The sequence below is a fragment of the Typopeltis vanoorti genome, chromosome 14 (assembly GCF_054136105.1).
Source record: "Typopeltis vanoorti isolate ZY-2024b chromosome 14, IOZ_Tvanoo_1.0, whole genome shotgun sequence".
In the NCBI taxonomy this organism is placed as follows: domain Eukaryota; kingdom Metazoa; phylum Arthropoda; class Arachnida; order Uropygi; family Thelyphonidae; genus Typopeltis; species Typopeltis vanoorti.
In genome coordinates, this window is record NC_143562.1 from 34,855,583 (window position 1) to 34,879,429 (window position 23,847).

The window sequence follows — 23,847 nt, forward strand, 5'->3', positions numbered from 1 at the left end:
AATGTTTTCTTCAGAGTTTGCCACTGAATCTCCAAGGTTTGATTCCTGTTCTCAAACTCTTTCATTTTTCTTCAATAATATTTGTGTATTTTAGTCTACAGTTCACATCTGAGAGCTGCTCAACTTTTATTTGCTTTAAAACTTTCTTACATGTTATTCTTTTCAATATGAAATTCAGTTTTATCTTGCTCAAGACTAAATAGTTATCACTTCCAATTTCAGATCCTCTGTACACTCTGGTGTCCTGCACCAGGGAGAAAACATCACTATCAACAATAACATAGTCAATGAGACTTTTCTTATTCCTTGCCTCTTCTCTCCATGTGAATTTGTGCACATTTTTATGTTGGAACATGGTGTTAGTAATAACCAGTCCATGTCCTGAGCAGAAATCCAACAGATATTTGCCATTATTATTAGCTTTGCTCTTTTCTCCAAATTTTCCCAAAATATTTTTGTATGTCTTACAATCATTTCCTACTCTGCTATTTAGATCCCCCAACAAGGACCAACTTTTCCTTTTTCTTTCTGTCAGTTGCTTTTTCTAAAGCCTCAAAAAATTCCTCCACTTCTACCTTAGTAGAACCTCCTGTGGGACCATAGGCACAAATAAGTCTCATTGTCCAGTTCCCCATTCTGATATTTGCCCACATTACTCTACTTGAGACTGACTGCCATTCAAGAAGATTAGCCTCGTATTTTGTGTTGAATACTATGGCTACTCCTTCTTTTCCTTGATTGTCATTGCCTGAATATAACATTTTGTATTTATTGCTCAGAAAGATCTCACCAGTTTTTGTCTTTTTTGTTTCAGTCACCCCTATTATGTCGATCTGGTACTTATCTAATTCCTCAGCTAGCTCCATTTCTTTGCCATTCAGGCTTCTTGTGTTGATAGTACCGATCTTTAACTCTGGTGATGTTGAGTTGGGGTTTGTTTTCCGATTTGTTCCAGTAGCTGACTTTTCGCTGTTCGCCCTGGTTCCCTGGCGAAAACAACGGGGGCCTTGTTTAACCGGGCGACGCCCCAGCCGGCATGAAATTTTGTCATGTCGTACCATCATTTTTTATTTTGGTTAACCAATAAGAATACAATTTGGTCGGCTAAATCCCAAATTGCCAGCCCATCCTTGTTCGTTCAGTATCCAAGTAGATACCCAACAAGGTGCACCACAAGAAGGTGAGGATTGGACATTAGGTCAGAAGCCCTGGTCGGTTCTCCGCATTCCTTTAAAGGCTATGTGGAGGTTTCCTCTCAGTTATACAGCTTTGACCCTTAAGCACACCCACTCTGGTCAACTTACTTTAAAAAACTTTCATAGTTTCTACATTCAGCTTTGAAATTTAATATGCACTTATATAAGTGATCCTCCTATTCTATCTTTCTCATGTGTCTAGGACGGGTTTAGTCCCTCCTGATGAGGGGGGAGGGGATTACTGGCAGATTAATGCAGCCGGTTCGCCACTCCTCTGTTGCATCCTCTAAGGGTAATATTCATGACTGTATCCATGTGTGTTCACGGGGCTGGTTTGCCTGCTTGCAGGATGATAAACCCCAGATAAACTGGGGAGGGAGGGGGGACCCTGCTGTCCATGCTCAAGACCGAGTAACTTGGCTATAGCTGAGGAAGATCCTTAAGCTCCTCACATCGTCAACGGGAATCAAACCTAGGACACTCCTTTTCCAGGCATATGGTTGTGAAGCGCATAGCCACTAGACTAACCACGTGGACATATAAGTGATAAGTATATTTACTTTTATAGTATGCTCAAAAATTGACTAAATTAGAAATTTTGAGCACAAAAATTTTGTGCATGCATTTGCTAGGTGTGTATTCCTTTTTGAGCAGTGTGTGTGCATGCACGCTTGCATGTCTTAAAGAGAACATTGATCCCTAGTTTCTCTAAGTATAATCCACCAATATAATATGACTGAATGGTGCAATAGTGCTGTATATCAGTAGCATCCCTGATTGCCATACTTGTTTTTGCTTCATCAGAAAAAAAAACATCTCCTGTCAGGTTCTTCCCAGTATCATTAATATATAGATCAAACACAATGTGATGTACTCCAAGGCCTGATCCTTGAAGTACACCACAATATGTGGTGTACTTCAGGCCTTGGAGTGATCCTTGACAGATGATAGATTATCCCTCTCCCATATCACTTTTTTATGTGGCTCAGTTATGTTGCAGAAACCTGTAATACATATGTACTGTGGGTGGGCTAAAGATTTTTTCTATTTGTATCAATTTAATATACATTTTTATTATTTTTTACATAATTTGGAACCCCTGCTTTACATAACAAACATGGAACCTTTTCAAGCCACTTCAGGCCTCAAATAATCAGGGCAGTGGTCTCACACTGGGCAATGAAATTCATTTCTCACCTAAAGACAAGTCACAAACATCCGTGCTCATGGCAGGATTCGAACCTGCAGCCTTTCGGTTGGAGAGTAGATTCACTAACCACTCAGCCAACCAGTCCACCTGTCCCACTTTTCCAAGTCAATAGTTTATATTTTCCAGTCTCATATTCTCCAATTTATGCAACAGCCTTTTGTGTGGTATCCTATCAAATGCTTTAGTAAAGTCCAAGAGTATCATAGCCAGAGTACCCATGCTGTTTCTTGCAAAGTATAGTTACCTATTTCTGTGTGAGTTACCACTTCTCTAAAATCTTTATCACCACTCCAGAGATTCTCATGGGTTGATAGCAGACACAGCAGTGTTTCCATCACTCTTGTGCAAATGGGATTATCATACATGTAAAGGGCCTAGCCACTTCTCCAAGCATTCCTTTAGTACATGCTGATATTCCATCTGTCCCTATTGCCAGATTCTTATTCAGATTATGCAACAGCTCTAAAACCTCCTCATGCACCTCTATCTCTTCATCCAGTAGTGGATGCTATGCTACATACACCAGATTGATTATCTTAGCAAAGTGAGCACTCATTATTTGAACAATTGCATCTGCTTCTGACATATGGATGCGGTCTGCATTCAGCAAAGTTTATTTTTGCACATGGGTTCTTTCTCTTTCTTGTAGCATAATGATAAAATTATTTTGGATTCCCTTTAGCCTGTACAGCCAATTTCTTTTCATACTCCAACTTAGCCTTCTGTACAACTCATAACTTTTCTGGCTTGCACTTTGTCTATTTCATAATTCCTTTCACCCTTATTCTCATGATATTCCTTCTGCATTATCTTCTTATGGATCCCTTGCTTAATAAGGTTGCATATCTATTTTTCTCTCACCCTATTTGTTCTTAATTCTAGGAACACATTTAAATACCACGATACTTAAGCATCTTTTTAAAGCTTCTCACACTGCTGATATATCCTTCCAATTCAGTAACTGATACCATAGGACTAAACATAGCATTTTCCTGAATTCATAATTTACAGCTTTATAGTTGAGCATGTAACTTTTCCTATTTGGAACATCCCTATACTTAACTACTTACCAGCTCAGTATGGTAAAAACACTGGTGGCAACACAGTCACATTCTTAACTGAGACCCCTTTCTGTCACTGTGATCAAATATAACTCTTTGGCCTTGAGTTGCTTCTTTTACATGCTGCTTGAGAAAGTTCTTTCAACAGCAGTAAATTCATCTTCATTCTGATTGGATAGCAGAGAAAACTCATAGTAAATGTTCAGAGAATTTAATTCACCCATAATGATTATTTGTTTAGTACCCATCAGGGTAATGCATTTCCTTGTCCCAAGTAACTAACTGCCAGGTTTCTAGCAACATCTGCCATATATTTAATCCTATTAGCCTTCACTTTACACCAGATAGCCTTACACTCACTGCTCATGGGACATTATTACTGTTGTTTTCATGAGTTTTACCCTAACTAGACTGAGATCATTCTGATATCATTAGTAGTACCCTTCCCCTCTCCTGTCTCTTTTGTCCTTGCTAAAAATACCATGATTTCAGTTCCTATATCAGACAAGGTTTTATTAATGCCAACAATCTTAGCCCGTAATGTGTTCAAGCAACAAACTTGACCATTTGTTCCTAACATTTGTGTAGGCATAACAAGTTATCTCCTGGTTTTTTTTTCATATATTTTACATATTTTCATATAAGGAGACAGAAAAGAAAAATTGCCTGGTTGGGCAGCTGTCTCTTTTTATGTCCCCATACACTCAAAGTACGAACCCAAACTGTTCAGGCCCACACCCTCACCAGATTCAATGACATTAGTATCATTATCATGTTTGCATCAAATTCTCAGCTTTCCTCCTAAGATGATCAAGTTTCCCTGACTTGCTGCATTATGTCTTGCCGTAATAAATAATTTCTCTAGGCTTCATCCATTCAAGTACAAGCCATCCCTCTTATATAAGTCTTTTCTACCACCATACTCACTCTACACATTGAAAAACTCGCATCAGCCTGTACATTGAATCATTTGCTATCATATCCCCTCCTCAGCTCAGTACTATCACATCTTGGTAATAAACTAACAGTTTCTACTTTTCTTTTTCATATCTTCCAGCAATTCTTACATATCCTCTCTTATGTTTATCACTACTTAAATCATTTGCACCTACAAGCACTACCATTTCTTTTACTTTTATTTTCTGTTTCTCTGTTGCATTTGTCACATCTCCCTTTTTTGCTCCTAAAAAACTTGAAAGTAGTGACTTTGTAATCAAGCACAAATTTAATTAGTGAATCACCATACTATATTACTTCTCCTTTTCTTATTTTCTAATTGACTTACCTTATTCACTGATAACCTACCAACTTCCATGCTTTCCTGCCTCTTATTAATCTCTGTTTTTCTTATCCTGTCTGAGATTGGCATTTCAAAAACAGGTGACTAGTGGTGTGCCACAAGGTTCAGTGCTGGGACCATTGCAGTTTAATTTGTACATAAATGATAGGAAATATTCCTATCATTTCACTGAAAGGAAATATTCAGTTGTTTGCTGATGATGCAAAATTAGGTAGAGTAATAGTTAATCAAGGTGATGTGGAGAGGTTGCAGGAAGATTTAAATAGATTGTCAGTATGGGCAAAAGTTGATGGGTGTCAGTTTAATGTCGAGAAACGTAAAGTTATGCGTTTGGGGATAAATAGATTACAAGCTGTGTATCACATTGATGGCACTGTACTCCAGGAAATAAATGAAACTAGAGATTTAGGGATAGTGGTAGACGGAGAGTTAAAGTTAGAGAAAACATATTGCTAAGGTAGCCCATAAGATTACTTGGCTATTGAAGAACATATTAACAAGTAGAGATAAGGAAATTGTTATTCCTCTTTATAAGGCTTTGATATGCCCACATCTGAATTACTGTGCTCAAGTCTGGTCCCCTGGGTTTCTTGGGGATGGGGAAGTGGTGGAGAGGATTCAGAGGCCAGTGACCAAGATGATAGATTGAAGGTGTGTAAATTGCAGAAGTTGGTTGATAGGAGAAAAAGAGTGGGTATGATAGAAACATTTAAGTCGCTTAAAGGATTTTATAGGATAGATGCAGGTGAAATGTTTCATCACTTCACTAGAGGGACCAGAACAAGGGGTCATCCCTGGAAGTTGAATAAAGGTGTAGTCAGTAGGAGTGTGAGGACTAGATTTTTTGCTTGGAGAGTGGTGAATGAGTGGAATGGGTTGCCAGAGTCAGTTGCGAGTGCTTTTTCTGTTAATGGGTTCAAGGAGAGGTATGATAGATTGGGTCTCCCACAATGAGTCTTCAGACTCTATGGAGGTGCCTGTGTAATAATAATAATGGTAATAATAATAATTTCTTGACTTTTTCTAAATCCCTGTCTAATTGCTTTTAATCTTGCAATTTTATATGTCAATCAATAATTTTGGGTGTTTTGATATATGCGGATTAATCAGTATAGATTATTATGGGTTTAGTTACTATTGGTGTATCATATATATGTATATGGATAGCTGGTTTTAGTCAATAAAAATAGGATTCCAGTAGATTTGTTTAAAATGGAATGATCACTTGAACAATATGTTAACTGTTTATGGTTGTATGTTTACTAATGAGGACTTTGTTGTTTTAATTGTCACATTAGCCTGTAATGGCTTCATAAAGGGTTCAAAAATTGGTGCTATCTACCTCCAGCATACTATTTTATAATTTATTTCTTGAAAATTCTTCCAATCATTCTATTGCGATCTTGAAGTTTTGAAATACAGATCTAAGGCAATTGTAGACTTCATGATGGTGAACTGACTGTATTAGAGGACTGCCATTCCTTAAAATAGCAAAAACCCTAAAGATTGACAATCTACCAGTGGTTGCAGGTGAGCATCAGAATGCTCTATTTGTGCAGCAAGATATGAACAAAATTTAAGTACATAAAGCTTATCTTTTAGGGATTTGCAACAACAGCCCAGTGCAGATTTGCCACCAATAAATAGGATGTCTTGGAGGAAATTATTTGGTAACACAAAGGATCAGTTGCCATCAGAAAGTCCAGAACCAATCTCACTAAAAGTGCATCAGGATATTAGTTTGGAGCCATTGTTTATTAACAGCAAATCATTCACAAGCACAGGTTCCCATCCATCAACTAAGGGGGATTGGAATTTAAGGAGCAAGAGATGATCAGCAAGCCCATGAGCAGTATAAAGCATAGGCTAAAAAGGTAACCAGTGTGATAAGAAGACAAAATCAGAGTACAAGAGGAAATTGGCAGAGTCACCAAGGGTAATCCTAAAAAATTTTTTAAGTATGTGGCAAGTAAAAGGATAGTCGGGAGGTGACTGAACCAGATCTTGAAGTTTTGAAATACAGATCTAAGGCAATTGTAGACTTCATGATGGTGAACTGACTGTATTGGAGGACTGCCATTCCTTAAAATAGCGAAAACCCTAAAGATTGACAATCTACCAGTGGTTGCAGGTGAGCATCAGAATGCTCTATTTGTGCAGCAAGATATGAACAAAATTTAAGTACATAAAGCTTATCTTTTAGGGATTTGCAACAACAGCCCAGTGCAGATTTGCCACCAATAAATAGGATGTCTTGGAGGAAATTATTTGGTAACACAAAGGATCAGTTGCCATCAGAAAGTCCAGAACCAATCTCACTAAAAGTGCATCAGGATATTAGTTTGGAGCCATTGTTTATTAACAGCAAATCATTCACAAGCACAGGTTCCCATCCATCAACTAAGGGGGATTGGAATTTAAGGAGCAAGAGATGATCAGCAAGCCCATGAGCAGTATAAAGCATAGGCTAGAAAGGTAACCAGTGTGATAAGAAGACAAAATCAGAGTACAAGAGGAAATTGGCAGAGTCACCAAGGGTAATCCTAAAAAATTTTTTAAGTATGTGGCAAGTAAAAGGATAGTCGGGAGGTGACTGAACCAGTAGAGATTGGAACTGAGATACTGAGTGAGCATTTTGCAAAAGTTTATCATACAAGTAGAAATATTGCATATTAACAGATGTGACAGGGACTAATGTTTCCACATTAGTAGATGAAGAACAACAGTAGATGAAGTAGTTTAAAATAATTATAATACTGGATAAAACTCATATAAAATATTTTATTAGCGTAGAATTTTTGCCCAAATATCATAAGCATTGTCAGTACAAGAACACAAAATGGCAATTGAACATTAACAGACCATTTTAAAAAGTGCCGCCTAAGTAGCTAATGTAAGCTAACTAAAAAAGGTCAGTAAATTTCCTAACTTATTTAAATATATATACACACATACATATACTGTATACAGTAAACCCTCGATTTAATGGACAAAATTTCCAGTCCATATGTCACATGTGGAAATTAACACCCTGTTAATTTTAAAATGCTTTTAACCAAGATTTGCTTGTAATTAAATTAACAGGTTATTTTTTGTCATTAATTTCCTGTTATTTTTAACAAATTTTGGCGAATAGGCCATATGTTGGAAAAACACTGTAGTAATTTAGACAACATAAATGAGTCACCGCTCATAAAACATGTTCAGCGAATGATTAGGATGTAACACACCAATCGCACTGTAATTGGTTCTTTTGTCTCATGGCATGACTTTCTGCGGCAGTTTTATTGCACACATTTTCGTAATTTTAGGGAGTTAATTATAAATAAACAGCAGAATTCAAAAGTTCAAAAAAAACTTGATAGTTTTTTCAAAGCAGGATTACCTAAACCAAGTGCCTCAACATCAAACATTAACTTCACATTAACTTATCTAAAAGCGTGAAAATTGTGTTAAAAATGATGTGCAAAACAATTTTTGTGTTATTACAGTGCTAATATTGATAAAATTGCTCCTCAAGCCCCTTTTAGTTTGTTAAATTGAGGGTTTACTGTGTGTATATATATATATATATATATATATATATATATATTTAAACAAAATAGTTAGTACTTCTTAAATCAGCTAATCATTCCTATCTCCCACAAAGGGAATAGATGTAGACCATTGGATCTGTTTAAATTAGGAGAGTGAAGTAAAGTTTCACACGTTTCTTTATAAAGCCGTTCCACGAGGAACCGACTTTTATTAAGAACTCTTGTCTTGTTCCAACGAACTCTGTCTAGTGTTTATAGCATGCTCCGTAAGTCCAGACTGTTCAGGCTCAAGGTATTTAATAAAAGTCTTGTGTTCTTCTAGTCGAATAAAAGCAGATCTTCCTGTTTGTCCAAAATAAGATAACCTAGAAGACCAAGGAATCTGTTAGGCACCTAGATAATTGAGAGGTGGAAGCTTTTCCTTAGGAGAAGCAAGAAAAGTGTAGGATTTTAAAGTCAACAAAAATATTCAAATGTTTTAAAACTTTCGCTATCTGCTGCCTGCACAGTTGCAAAACGAATCATCAATAAACAAGAAGAAAGAAAGAAAAAACCGTGGATAACTCAAGAGGTAATCAATCTTATTGATGAAAGAAGAACATGGAAAAGAGGAGCAAATGAAGAAGAAAGGTTAAGATATAAAACTTTGGATAAAAGAATCAAACAGTTATGTAAAACATTGAAAGAAAACTGGATAAATAGGCAGTGCAATGAGATAGAAGAATTACAAAATAGGAACAAAACCAGAGAAGCATTCCTGAAAGTGAAAGAACTTAATGGAAAAGCAAAATGTACACTGTCTAATTACATCAAGGACAAAGATGGAAACATACTAATTGATAAGGAAAAGATAAATGGAAGATGGATGGAGTACTTATCAGATCTCTATGATGATGATAATGGTAACATGTTAGATGATTCACGACACCTTAAGTTAAATGTAACAATAGATACCACTCTACCCACAAGAAAGGAGGTGGAACACGTAATTAAGAATCTTCCTAATAATAAATCCCCTGGGTGTGATAATATTCTGACTGAGCTGCTGAAAGCTTTGACTGGCAATAATAACTATTTAGTGAAATCCATTCAGGACATCTATAAAACAATACAATTACCTGAAGTTTTTACAACATCTATCTGCATACCAATTCCAAAGAAACAATGCACAAAATTGCAAGGATTACAGAACCGTGAGCCTAATATCCCATGTATCTAAAATTATTTTAACCATTGTTAACAAACAAATTGAAAGAGCCATACGCAGTGTTTTCTGAAGCCTTTCTGTGTACATTTTGCTTTTCCAACAGAAAGGCTTCACAAGAGGAATGGGAACCATTAATGCTATCCTGAAACTAAAAATACTAATAGAAAGATCACTTGAAAGAAATAGGAACATTTACATATGCTTCATAGACTTTCAGAAGGCTTTTGACCAGGTAAAACATAATAAAATGTTCAATATATTAGATAAATTAGTCATAGAAGATCATGTACTTAAAAGTATAAAAATGATTTATGCCAAACAGAAAATACAGCTGTTTAATGATGAGACTTCTGTAGTGAAAATAAAAAGAGGAGTTAGACAAAGTTGTATTCTTTTACTAAATCTATTTAATATCTATAGTGAGACAGTGATGAAAAAGATTGAAAAACAAAAAATAGGAATTGGTATCAATGGTATGAAATACAACAATCTTAAATATGCTGATGATACCATTCTAATAGCAGAAACAGAATCAAATTACTGCAGCTACTAATTGAAGAAGGTAAAGAATTTGGATTAGATATAAATGCAAAACAGACCAAATTTATGAACATCTCAAAAGAAAGCAGATCTAAGCCAGAAATATTCATAAACGATATGAAAATTGAACATACAACAGATTACAAATATTTAGGCACCTGCTTTACTGCAGATGGAAAGCAAGATTATAAAAATAAGAACAGCCATAGCTAAAGATGCATTCTGGAAAAATAAAGATCTGCCCAGAAGTTCTGTGAGTATCGAGACAAAGAAAAGAATGATAAGAACATTAGTGTGGCCAATTTTCACATATGGAAGTGAGACCTGGATATTCAAGAAGAGAGTAAGGCAACAGATAATGGCCTTTGAAATGTGGTGCTATAGGAGAGCTCTGAAAATTCCATGGACAGAACATGTGACAAATACAGATGTCCTACAGAGAATGAGAACACAGAGATCTTTTTTTTACAAAAAATGATCCAGAGAAAGATTAGATTGGCCAGGACACGTACTGAGAGGTTCAGCAGGACAGAGGATACTAACAGTTTTAGAAGGAAAAATTATGGAAAAAGGATCAAGATGTAAAAAACTAAGGACATGGCTTGAGGATATAAGATCATGGACAGGATCACATGGCTATGCAGAAAAAAAAGGAAAACCACCAACAGAGAGAACTGGAAGGACATGGTGCTGCACCCTCTCAATGAGGAAGCTACATGAAGAAGAAGAAACAGTTTATCTGAAGAACATAAGGAGTAGGCCTGATTAACTGTTTTAATAGTTCCAGCCTTTTAACTGGGATGGTAATGAGATTCAGCATGAATATAACAGCCTGTATCCTTCTTCCAAAAAACTGAGAAATGTAGGCTACTATCTGATTGATGAAGAATTAAAAGATCTAAAAAGGCTAATTGCTTATTTTGGGGTGAATTGGATCCTGGGATGAAGTGCATTTTATTTATAAAGAAACTGCTGTAACTCAGAGGAAGAGCCATTCCAGATAGCCAAAATATCATCCACATATCTTGTTTAATAAGATAACCCATGCTGTCCCCATACAGTATGTGGGTTATCTTATTTCAGACGAATAGGAAGGTCTGCTTTTATTCATCTAGAAGAACACAAATCATATATTAAATACCTAGATCCTGAACAGTCCGGACTTGTGGATCATACTATCAACACTAGTTATTATTATTTGACACCTTCAGGGAGTCCAAAGACTCGTCAAGGGAGAGTGTGCCAACAGCATCGAACAATTGATCCCCTTCCCTTCCAACTACTAACCATGACTTTTTGCGTGAGCCATTAGTAGCAGGGACAAGTTTTTCATAAAAGTTGGTTCCTCGTGGAACAGCTTTATAAAGAAATGCCACTCTCTCTCTTAACTTAAACAGATCCGATGGTCTACATCTATCCCCTTTGTGGAAGATAGTACTTTTTAAATCAGTTATTCTTTCCTAACTTATTTTGTCTAAATATATATATATATATATATTATATTTAAATAAGTTAGAAAATTTGCTGACCTTTTTAATTATCTTACATTAGCTACTTGGGTGGCACTTTTTAGAATTGTCTATTAATGTATTTTGTGTGGACAGACTTATGTGTTCGTCGAACATGTTGTTTATTATTTTAACGGTATAATAGAACACAGAAACTAAGTAAATAATTAATAAATTGAGCGAGAGCAATCGGTTCAAATGACAAGGCTCTTACTGCTGAACTGACTCACTTACGCCACACCTTCTTGGCTAACGGCTACAATCCACAAAAAACAAACAAAATACTAAACACTCCTAAGAAACCCCTCCCACCATCCACCACAGAGAACTACAACAAAACAGTCACCATCCCTTACATTAAAGGCACATCCGAAAAGATCTCAAGAATTCTCATTAAACATAAACTACGCACTACATTCAGACCATGTAGCAAATTAGCCACCCTCATCCGCTCACCCAAGGACAGCATTCCTCCTTTATCACATCCAGGAGTCTACCAAGTACCCTGCTCATGCAATCAAGCCTACTACGGTCAAACAGGAAGAACTGTGAATATCTGCATCAGCGAACATAAACGATACGTCCGGAAATATCATTATGGGAAGTTGGGCCTAGCAGACCATGCTCTGGATACCCCTGCACACAGGATCAACTGGAAAAACACAAAAGTACTACACAGAAACCCATATAAATCAGAGAGATTGTTCTTAGAGGCTACAGAAGCCCTAAAACACACCCCAAATCTCAACAAATATGGCTGTATTAACTTGCCGAAGATCTGGCAGACAGTCATATTAAGGAAAAACTAGCACTTTTCTAGGACTCTAGCAATATATGATAGCGTTTTTTTTTTTTTTTTTTTTTTTTTCTCCAGATAGAGGGCGCCAAAATCAGGACTCTAGTCTTTGTGTTGCTGCTACAATTTTGTTAATGTACACCATGTTGTTTTAGTCTCGCGCATTGTGACAAACAGTGTTTTTGTGCTCTGAAGATGCTGGTTATAATACCAGCGAAATATCAGCATCAAGTTAATAAATTAATTATTTACTTAGTTTCTGTGTTCTATTATACCATTAAAATAATAAACAAAAATGTATTTTGTGTTCTTGTACTGATGATGCCTATGATACTTAGGCAAAAATTCTATGGTAATAAAATATTTTAGATGAGTTTTGATCCAGTATTATAATTGTTTTAAATATGCCTACTCACGGTATTTCATTATTGAAACAAATAGATAAGTAGGGATGCGTAGGATATTATAAAACCTCGATTCAAATACAGTTATAGGATTAGATTGGATATCAACGTAATTAACTTAGATTTCAACTTAATTAATGTATTATGAGAATGTGCTTGGGACATGTCGGTGCCTTTGATCAGATTGTTTGAGTCTTAGTGTTTTGGAATGGTCTCAAGGAAGTAAAAAGAGGGTAAGAAAGTTCCATTGTATAAGGGAGACTCCAAGACAGAGGAGGCCAATCAACATCTCAGGTGTGGTGGTCAATTGAAGAAGTTAGATGAGGATAAACAGTGGATAAGAATAGGATACTGTATAGAACATAATGGTTTTGTGAAAGGTAGATCATGCTTCAGTAATTTGCTCACTTTTTTATATATATAAAGTAACGACTGAGCTGGATAAGGGGAATGTCTTCACAGTTGTTTTGCTGGACTTTGAAAGAAAAGCATTTAATAGGATAACACATGAAAATCTGTTGCATAAATTGGAGCAAATTGGTTTGAATATGAAGTTGGTGACTTAGATATGAGAATGGCCAATAAATAACCATTAGAGAATAGTTTATGGAGGAGCAGAGTCCTCCTGTGACTGTGCTTGAGCCACTATTATTTAACTTGTATGTTAGTTAATGACACGGGAAATAATAGTCTGAGGACAGCGATTCGGTTGTTTGCAGATGATGTAAAACTGGCTAGAGCAATAGTTAATAAAGATGTAGAAATCTTGCAGTTGATGTAAATAAACTGATGCTGTGGACAAGTGAGAATAGCTATCAGTTTAATGTAACAAAGTATAAGGTTATGCACTTTTGAAAGAAGAAATTACCAGCTATGTACTATGCTGATGAAATTCTTTTCTTTCATAGTTACATGGTGATCAGCATTCATTTTTAAAAATTATGGAGACAGCTACCATGTTATCATAAAAAATTCAGTTTAATATAAATCAAAATAATCACCAATGTTTCGACTTTCATATCAAGATTATCATCTGGAGTATACACATATATACAAAGAAGCAAGCTATATTATGATCGCATAGCATGCTACAGTCACACTAATTTGGTCGACCATTAACACTACTGGCCTCACCTTCAGTGAGGGTGGAGGAAACTTTACTACATCGAAGTTAAAGAGTCTTGTTATTTGTTTGGTTAGAAATTTCTCACAGATGAATTTAGAATAAAAACAGTATTGATGGTGCTCAATATGAAATATTACTTTTAGTCGTGAAGTGATGGATGCTGGAGAACTTCAAAAGAAGCTGTGCATGCCATTCATATTCTTGGAATTTTATGCTTGTTTAAATTGGGGTGGTTAAAATTCCACAGTCTTGCTTAAATTGGCATTCATACCAGGTTTTTGTATGATGTAAGGAACTGGTACCTCTACAATCAGTTTAGTGTAAGGTGTCAAAAACCATGATCTGAGTGGCCTGATTTACCAAAATTGTTAAATTTTATGTTGTGTTCTTTTTTAGTTTTGACTTTAGTAGTCTATGTATATTGTAACGGAGCTTGTTTCTTTGTAACAAGCCTTTCTCCAAGTATGGTCTGCAGCCCACTAGTGAGCTGCAAGAGAATTTTATTAGTAAATAAATATTTTTTAAAATCTTAATCTGTATGTTTTCAGATACGGTTTAGAATGCAATATGTATTCCAATATGTATTCAAAACATTGATGAAATTGGACCACAGGAAATTGATGAGTCAGAGATTTAGGGGTTCTTGTGGACTGAATTTTGAAGTTCAGAGGTCATATTGTAAGGGTAGTCAAAATAGCTCATAAGATTATTGGTTCTTGACGAACACACTGACAGGAGAAACAGGGAGGAGGTTATTATCCCTCTTTATTAGACTACAATATGCCTCATCAGGACATGCAACGATCTGGTCATCTGGTTTCTTGGAGATGTCAAAAAGATGGAGAGGATTCAGAACCAAGTGACCAAGATAATGGCAGGTCTAGGGAATTTCCACAGTAGATTGAAGATTTGTGGATTGTAGAAGTGGTTTTATTTTATATGGGGTTCCCCTCTCCCATCCTCCCCCATCCTTTAGGATGGGTTGAGCCCTCCTAATGAGGGATTAAGTATTTTATGACTATAGATCTGTGTGTGTTCACAGGGCCAGTTTGCTGTTCTGAAGGATGAAAAACCTGAGTTTCTGGGTGAAAAAACCCTCTATCTCCATATGAGACTGGCTAACTCACCTTTAGTTGAAAGAGACCAGATAAAGATTCCTCACATCATGGATGGGAATTGAACCCCGGTCTTTCCTACCAAAGGGCTTCATCTATACCGACTGAGCTACTGAGAGGCGGGATGATAAGAGATTTAAGTTGCTTCAAGGATTTTATAGGATTAATATAGAAGAAATTTTTCAGTATTCAATTAGTGCATGGAGAATTTGGGTATTATTCCTAGAAATGGAGGTCTAGGGAATTTCTAGGAATTAGTCAAGTACTTTCATGAGTGGGAGTCATATAATGTGTGTGTGCACACAATAAAATATTATCATATATATATATATATATATATATATATATATATAAAGAAAGGAAAAAAAGTAATTTATTATCTTTTTGTTCATTTTTGCAAATTCTTTGAGGAGGATCTCAGTGTTCTAATAGGAGTTTTAATATTTTTGGTAGGTATGCTGAATTCTCAGTTTAATAAAATGATATATAAATTTACAGACTTGTGATGTCAGAATTAAATTTCTTTTATGAGTCTTATTTCTACAATAGAATAACAAAAGCTATATAATACCATCTGGTTTTACTGCATAAGTAAATAAATTCAGTTATAACTGTAAATCCAGAGATATTCCCACCATATTAAAATTCAAAATATCTAATATTGTATGTTTTTATTGGATAATGCAGTGCAAAAAGTGGTTGTAGTTATTGCAATGATAAATAATGTTAAAATTTTCTTTGGTCATACTGTTCTCACAGATGATTTTGAAAACTTCACTTGTCCATTGTTGAAAATCTAGAATTTGAAATAATATTATGAACTTAAAAGACAAGACAGAGTGTTCAGGTATATTCTGTAGTCAGCTCACACTAGTCAAGTAATTGATTAATGAATATTTGTAAAGTGATGACAGTCATTCATTTTATTCATTTTTACTTAGAGATTGCAAATACTATATTACTATGCATATTTTATTAAATATTTACGTAACACTAGTTTTGGATAATCAGCATAAGACTTTTTTTTCATCATCCTGTTAAAATGATGAAATATTTGTTCAATATCTGTGTAATCCTGAAAATATCTCATCAATATATCATTCTGAAATATTTGTGTATATTCTTATTTAAACATGAAACAAACATTGATTTTAATTTTGCAAATACTGTGGTGTTTGTTTATTTTTCAGATGGAGAAAAATTATCAAGTCGTACACCAAGTATTGGCCGTATTACAGGTAGTGCCAGCATTGAGACACTAGTCCGAGTCGGCATTGAAAAAGAAAATGGATTATCTCCTGATTCTAAAATGGTGGTGCTTCATGATTTTACTCCATGTGTTGATGATGAACTAGAAGTGAAGAGAGGCCAAATTGTAAATCTTCTTTACCAGGAAAATGATTGGGTTTATGTCATAGCAGAAAGTAGTCAAGAGGGTTTTATTCCTCATTCATATTGTGCTCCATATGGTAGTCAATTAGCAGAACTAGCCTTAAATGTGAAGCACAAAAAACTTCCAAGAAATGAAAGGGAACAAGAAGTTGATCAGAATTCATCTAGAGGAACACAGTCTGCTGATAGTGGACAACATTCTGATGCAGAAAGCTATGGTGGTCCACCAGAAACAAAATGTGCCAATAATGGTTTATCTGGTAATCAGAATCCAAGCTCATCATCGCAGAGTTCTTTACCTGATGTACATCCATTTTTTAAAGATCCAGCAGGGAGGTATATTGTTCTGTATACATTTATAGCTCGTGATGAGAATGATGTAAGTGTAGAGAGGGGAGAATTTGTGACTGTTTTGAACCGTGAAGATCCAGACTGGTTTTGGATTGTGCGTTCAGATGGACAGGAAGGATTTGTTCCAAGTGCTTTTGTATATCCTGCTGATGTGATTCAAGGTAAAATATCTTGCCATTTAATATTAAAAATGATTTTCATTTTTAGCTTACTGAAGTTATATAAAATACCAGCCACTGAATTATAGAAACCTTATATGCAGATGTATGTAAATATCACTTACATGGCATATATGCAAAATACTTAGTCATATGCATCATCACATGTTCTGGGCAACTGTTTAAGAATGATGCTGGTCAGCAGTAATTATTAATAGTGTTGATCACAATGGGAAAAACAAAGGATCTTTCAGAATTTGATAAAGGGCTTATTGCTTTAGCCATGATTTTGTAAACAGTAGATCTGAATGATTTCTTGAAAGGTGAGATATCCTGAATGTTTAATCAATGACAAATAACCCACTTGCTTGTCTAAGAGGCATAACTGTGATATGATCCTAAGACAGTGTCAGGAACGTGATCACCGTCACCTGAGAAGGCTTTTGTGGACAAACAGAACTTCCTGTGTGTAGCAATTGACCAAAGCATTTAATGAAGACTGTTCTCACAAAAATATGCACAAGGCATTGAAGAGGATTGGTATTGGCAGTCGCATGCTTAGACAGAAACCACTGATTTTTGTGAAGTTTCTAATTCAGTGGTTGGTGTGTGTGTGTATATAATTTTTATGAAGCAAAAAAACTCGCACTTGATCCTTTGTGTGTTTACTCCTTTTCACAAAGATTTATTGCAAATTTTTGATCTTTAATGTTTAATTATATAAAGAGTTGCTAAGTTTTTTTAGTTCTACAGAATGTTTATACCATTATTTGAGCATACTGATGATGTAATATTTTAAAATCAGTTTTCATATTACCATTAATGTTATGTAATGGTGATTACATAGTATCTTGCAGACGTAGGTTAGTATTTCTAACCTACATCTGTAAGATACTATGAGATATAATACTAAATTCGTACAGACATAGGTTAGTATTTCTTATGGTGAATAATGGCTATCACAGATACATCGTTCTAAATGTTATTTAGATTTTAATTTTGATTCTTAATTGCAAATGTGATTGAAAAACTATTTTCAATCATGTTTGTTTTAGATTTATTGTTCACACATACTGTTAGGAGAGGTGTCTAACAAGAAACTGATACTAGACATTTAATTTAGATAACCTCTTTATGGAATTTATTCCTTTAGTTATTATATTTTATATATATGAAATTATTTAAAGAATGATTATATCTAGGTTTCATCTTTAAATAAGCATAAAGTGGGCTGACATCATTACAAAATATTCAATTTTTTTTAATGAATAATGTTAGAAAAACAATATAATTAACTTTGGTAATTCAGGATTTTTACCTATTCTCTACATCAGGGTTTCTCAAACTTTTTCTACCAGAACACTTCACAAATCCTGAAATGTTCATGGAACACCTTGGTTATTTTGTAATGTATTAATTAATAATTAATTGGTAATTTAGCTTATTTTATTGTTAATTAATAATTGATAATCAATTAATTAATAATTAATTAAACATCAATTAAACCATCGTTAAATTAATTTGTGCTGATTTTCATTGACATATCCCATTCTGATCACCAAAAATTTATAATATTATTATAAGTACTTACGAGTGAATGCAGACTTTTCTCCTGTGTACTGGTTTTGTAGGGTAGGTAAATATAAATAAAATAAATGAGTAAATCTAAGCATTAAGAAAAAAACAATCATTTATTGTCAAATGTTAATTAGTAAAAACAAAACACATAAAAATAGTAAAATACATATATTGCAAATTAAGTTCTTAATGACCACGATGTTTTTTGGTTATTTGAATTACAAATTCTTTTGATATCAGGCACAATATTAGAAAGTTGAATTCTCATATTTGGTGTAGCGTCGAGTCTGTTCCTGGACTTTGATTTGGTTGCAGCATAACATGCAAATACTGCCTTCCATAAATATGTCGTTGTAAAAGGAAGTAAAACAAGAATAGCTAGTTTTGACACGCTGGGGTACTCTTCTGTTAAATTTGTCCAGAAATCATTTATTGGCAGTTCCTTGTATTTTTGTTTTAAATCAGAGTCACTAATTAAGTCGATTAGATTTTGATAGTCACTTGCGCTAAAGCCTGCTGGCTCAGCTGTCACTGTAAATGGATTCAGAACCCAGGAATTGTCCTCACTGGATTTTGGAAAATATTGCAAAAGGGTTGATTTGCAAGTCATGCAAGTGTTCTAAAATTACGTTAGATACTTCTTCATTCACTTTAGAATTTATTTCAGTCAAAAATTCAAAAAGTCAATTAGATTTTCATAGTCACTTGTGCTAAAGCCTGCTGGCTCAGCTGTCTCTGTAAATGGCTTCAGAATCCAGGAATTGTCCTCACTGGATTTTGGAAAATATTGCAAAAGGGTTGATTTGCAAGTCATGCAAGTGTTCTAAAATTACGTTAGATACTTCTTCATTCACTTTAGAATTTATTTCAGTCAAAAATTCATGCAAGGTGGGAAAACGATCAAAATTATTCTGTTCAACTGTAGAAATCCAGAATTGCAACTTCCTATCAAAAGATGCAATTTTATCTCTTGTATTAAAAATTGTAATATTCTTTCCTTGTAATGATAAGTTAATTTCATTGCACTTTGTAAAAATATCTGCCGGATATGCAAGACTCATCAGCCATGAAGAATTTCTTCTTAATAATTCAATAAAATTTTGTCCTAAATTATGTGACATCAAGAAGACCATTAATTCACTACGAAGTTCAAAAAATGCCTCAATAATGCTTTTCCTCTGGATAGCCATCTCACTTCAGTATGTAATAAAAGTGCATTATGTGCACTACCCATTTCATCACACAAAATTTTAAATAATCTGGATTGAAGTGGTCTAGATTTTACATAGTTGATCATTTTTACGGCTTCATCCAAAATAGTTTTTAAATACGTAGGAATTCTTTTTGTTACTAGTGCTTGTATATGCAAAACACAATGACTTTTGGTGGCTCTTGTAGCTACTTACAGGAATGTGTTACAACTCCCTTCATCTTTCCTACCATTGCTTGAGCACCATCTGTACAAATATCAATACACTTCTCCCAACCGATTTCCTGTTTTATAATATAATTATTAATACAGTTGAATATATCTTCTCCGGTAGTTTTTTCTTGTAGATATTCACACGAGTAAATCTTCTTCGATACTTTTATCAAATATGTAACGAACAAACACTAGTAATACAGCGAGTCCTGCGACATCTGTAGATTAATCCATTTGCAATGAATATTCACTGCAAAGTCTAAGTCGATGAATTAGCTCTTTTTCTATGTCAGCAGAAAGATCTTTGATGCAGCGGGAAACAGTATCATTTGATAATTGTACTGCATCTATTTTTTAGCAACCTGCTCGTTTAACATGCATGATACAATGTCTTTCACACAAGGCTTAATGAGCGTCTCACCAATTGTATGAGCTTCACCATGAAGTGCAATGCGGTAAGTCACGCGAAAAGATGCCTCTGTTGCATTTTCAGTTGTAGCAATTGTAGCCATTCAAAGTTTAGATTTTTCTAGCGAGTCATGTCGTCTCTTAAAAAATTGTATATATTTTCCTTTGTAATCAGTGTGTTTCGTTTTGAAGTGCCTACGAAGTTTAGCTGGAGCCAAAGAACTGTTTACTAGTATTTTATTACATAAAACACACATTGCATCAGGAGCATGTGTATTGCCTATACACGTAAATCCATAATTTAAATAACTTTCATGGTACTTCCGTTTTGGTCTGTTCTTAGATGACTCTTGTTCTTTAATATTAGCTTTTGAAGAAACCACAGTTTGCAATTCCATATCTTCTCCAGTCATACGAGTAGATGTGTCAACAGAAGTACTAGCTCCGCCTTGTGTTAAAGTTCCTGTCTTTAAACAAGAATCCATGGGTATTTTTTCAATAATATTCAAATTCCAATATTTGTCAGAGCTATAATAAAAACAAATAGAATTGTGTTGTAAAGGTAACTTTAGTATGAAAAACAATAAGATTATAAATAAGAAATGTCGGATAATATAAAAGTAAATGAATAATGCAAAATAGTAAAAAAAAGACTGCAATACACAAAAGTAAATATGAATTGTAACAATACTTGTAAGAAAAGTACTAAACCGTATCAAATAATGTAAATGCAATTGTAATAAGAATGATTTGATAAAATGTTCAGTAACAAAAATTAAAAGTTCGAAATAAATCAGATATTAATTATAAAATTAGTTAAAACAGTAAGAATTCTTTTTTTAAAAGCCGCCTCGCCTACTCCTTATATACGGGAATAAAAAGGCGTTAGCCGATTTTTTTTTTTTTTTTTCCGAGGGCCCAGTCCCAATAAATTTACTTGTAAATACCTTTCCAAAATTTTTAAAGTTCATACATTAACATAAGTATTAATAATTAATTATGGCATAATCATAAAGAGTATTAGTACACTTATGTATACAGCGCAGCATGTTGACAAATATAAATTACATTTAAATTAGTTATCAATTTAAATTGGACTAATGGACTAATGAAATCTTGTAGCATGTCGTAGTTTCTTCAGGCAAACATCATTAAATTAATTTGTGCTGATTTTCATTGACATATCCCGTTCTGATCACCAAATATATTTATAATATTATTATAAGTACTTACGAGTGAATGCAGACTTTTTCTCCTGTGTGCTGGTTGTTTTTCCCTCCTCTTGTACATCCTGGAGATCTTTGGTGGATGACTCATTATCTGTTCCATCACAAACATCTTCAATAAGAGATTTCTTAATACCAAAATTAAACAAAGTGCCTTGTCTCTTATTCATATTAGAATTTAAATCTGTATTCCTATTACTTTTAAAAAAAATCATGGCACTCCGGTTTCAGAACAAGCACTTACACACTGCAATATGAACTTGCGAAGAAGGTATTCAGTAGTAATAGATTTGAGAACCGGATACAGATTACCTTGATCTTGAATTTCAGTGGAAAAATTTTCTTTATACTTCCTTGCTAATTGGTCACTGACATTTGCAACGCAGATGTTATTTCATTCAGTTTTGAGAACACACTGCCCATTGTTGTAATTGGCTTGCAGGTAATTTTTATGATCGGTCATAAACAGCTGTATTCCCTTTCCCAAATGTTGAAAGGTTTCGATGTGTGAAAATTAATGATAATTCATGAATATTTCCATGTTTAAAAATATGGCGCTTGGTCACTGACATTTGCTACACAGATGTCATTTCCTTCAGTTTTGAGAACGGAGAATATGACACCAATTGTTGTAATGGGCTTGCAGGTGATTTTTATGATCTGTCATAAACAGCGGCATTCTCTTTCCCAAATGTTGAAAGGTTTTGATGTGTGAAAATTAATGATACACAGATGTTATTGGGTGTTCTGGGTCTGAGCTTTTCGACATATTCACAAATATTATTCTCCTCAGAATATTTTTACTATAAAATATTTATTCATGAAAAATGTTTAGAAAACTAAAATGACAAATTCCAGAACTTCTTGTGGAACACAGTTTGAGAAACCCTGCTCTTCATAATAAGAGAAGTATCAGGATGTTATGTAATGAAGGTCAACTTAAAAAAAATATATTTATATATATCAAATTGAAGCAAAGTGTGTGTGTGTTGTCTAGTTTTTAACATGCATCTTTTGTTTCTTAAACTTCTTAGTAATGTTTTAAAAAAAAACATTTGGCACATTTCCGCTGCACTAAAACATTTCTAATTTCTTTTTTAAAAATTTTTGAAATAAGCTATACTTCAGTGCAAAATATCAAGTAATAGTATCCATCTTACTAGTACTATGGAATCTTCCCTGTTAACAAAACCTTTGCAAGCCATCGCCAATTATTGCCATAGAAACATTACATCATATAGAAGAGGAAAAGTTTCAGAATACTATTGATTCTCATTGTAGCAGACTCATAGAGTCTGCTACAATGAGAATCATTAGTTTGCTTTAGTGAATTTCCTGTAGAATACACAAAATAGTTTGCTTTAGTGAATTTCCTGTAGAATAGCATGTCCATGAAGCTTTGGTTGGGAAGTTTTTGGTAGTTTGGGAGTTAGTTTGTTATAATGGTGTTTGTTGTGGTGCAAGTCAGTTGTATCTTCTCATAGGATATGGGGGGATTCCAGTGTTTCATGTATTACAAAAAATTTTCCAGTTTTTCATTTGGACTCGCATGCATCTGTATTTGGACCTCACCTTTTACACTGCAGTTAAGGATTAAATAAGAATTCACTGATAAAATCTCATGATGTATAGAACTTGGAGTATTATTCCAGGCTCCTGTGGGGTCATAACCTGCTTCAGAACATTCATCGCAGTCTTTTTGGTAGGCCATGGTGTCTGCTGTACCTAGCATTGAATTTATTCATACTATCATGCTCATCATTCTCTGGCATTACATTCCACTACCCTAACTCTCTCCATGCAAAATGTTATTTCTCATTTCTTTCTTTACAAGATGCTTACACAAGTATATGTCTCAAGACTATTTCAAAAGTTATTAACATAAATGACCTTAAGACATATGGCCTATTTTATAATCCAGAGATAATCCTTTATTCCACATTAAACTCACTGCAACATCATCTTTTCATCCATTTGATAAACTCTTTTCACTAACTTTATCATTCCCCCCCCCCCCTCAAGTTCTGAAATTGACATCCTCTTGGGCTGTCAATTTCTCAATCACAGGCAACATTCCACGTTTACAGAGGTAAATTTTGATACAATGTGGTGGAGTTCTGGAAGGTGATTGACCCAGGTCTTGGTTTCAGCATAATAAGCACTTCCTCACAATGGAGGATAGTGAGGAACTAGGAACTATCCTTCATTTCCCCCCCCCCCCCATATAGTGGTCACCCAATGTTAGTCCAGTAGTGGGGTACTACTGCTGTTGTTCAGCCTTTGGTTTTTTAACCCATTCTCTATTCACTGTT

General features: G+C 34.6%; 1 protein-coding gene across 1 annotated transcript in view; it reads left to right on the forward strand.

Moving 5' to 3' along the window:
- Window positions 1-23,847, forward strand: part of Dlish (Dachs ligand with SH3s) — a 64,715-nt gene that overhangs the window by 13,419 nt on the left and 27,449 nt on the right. The window contains exon 2 of the mRNA XM_090404116.1: window positions 16,190-16,903. Within this exon, the coding sequence (XP_090260242.1) occupies window positions 16,190-16,903 (714 nt within the window). The remainder of the gene's footprint in view (window positions 1-16,189; window positions 16,904-23,847) is intronic.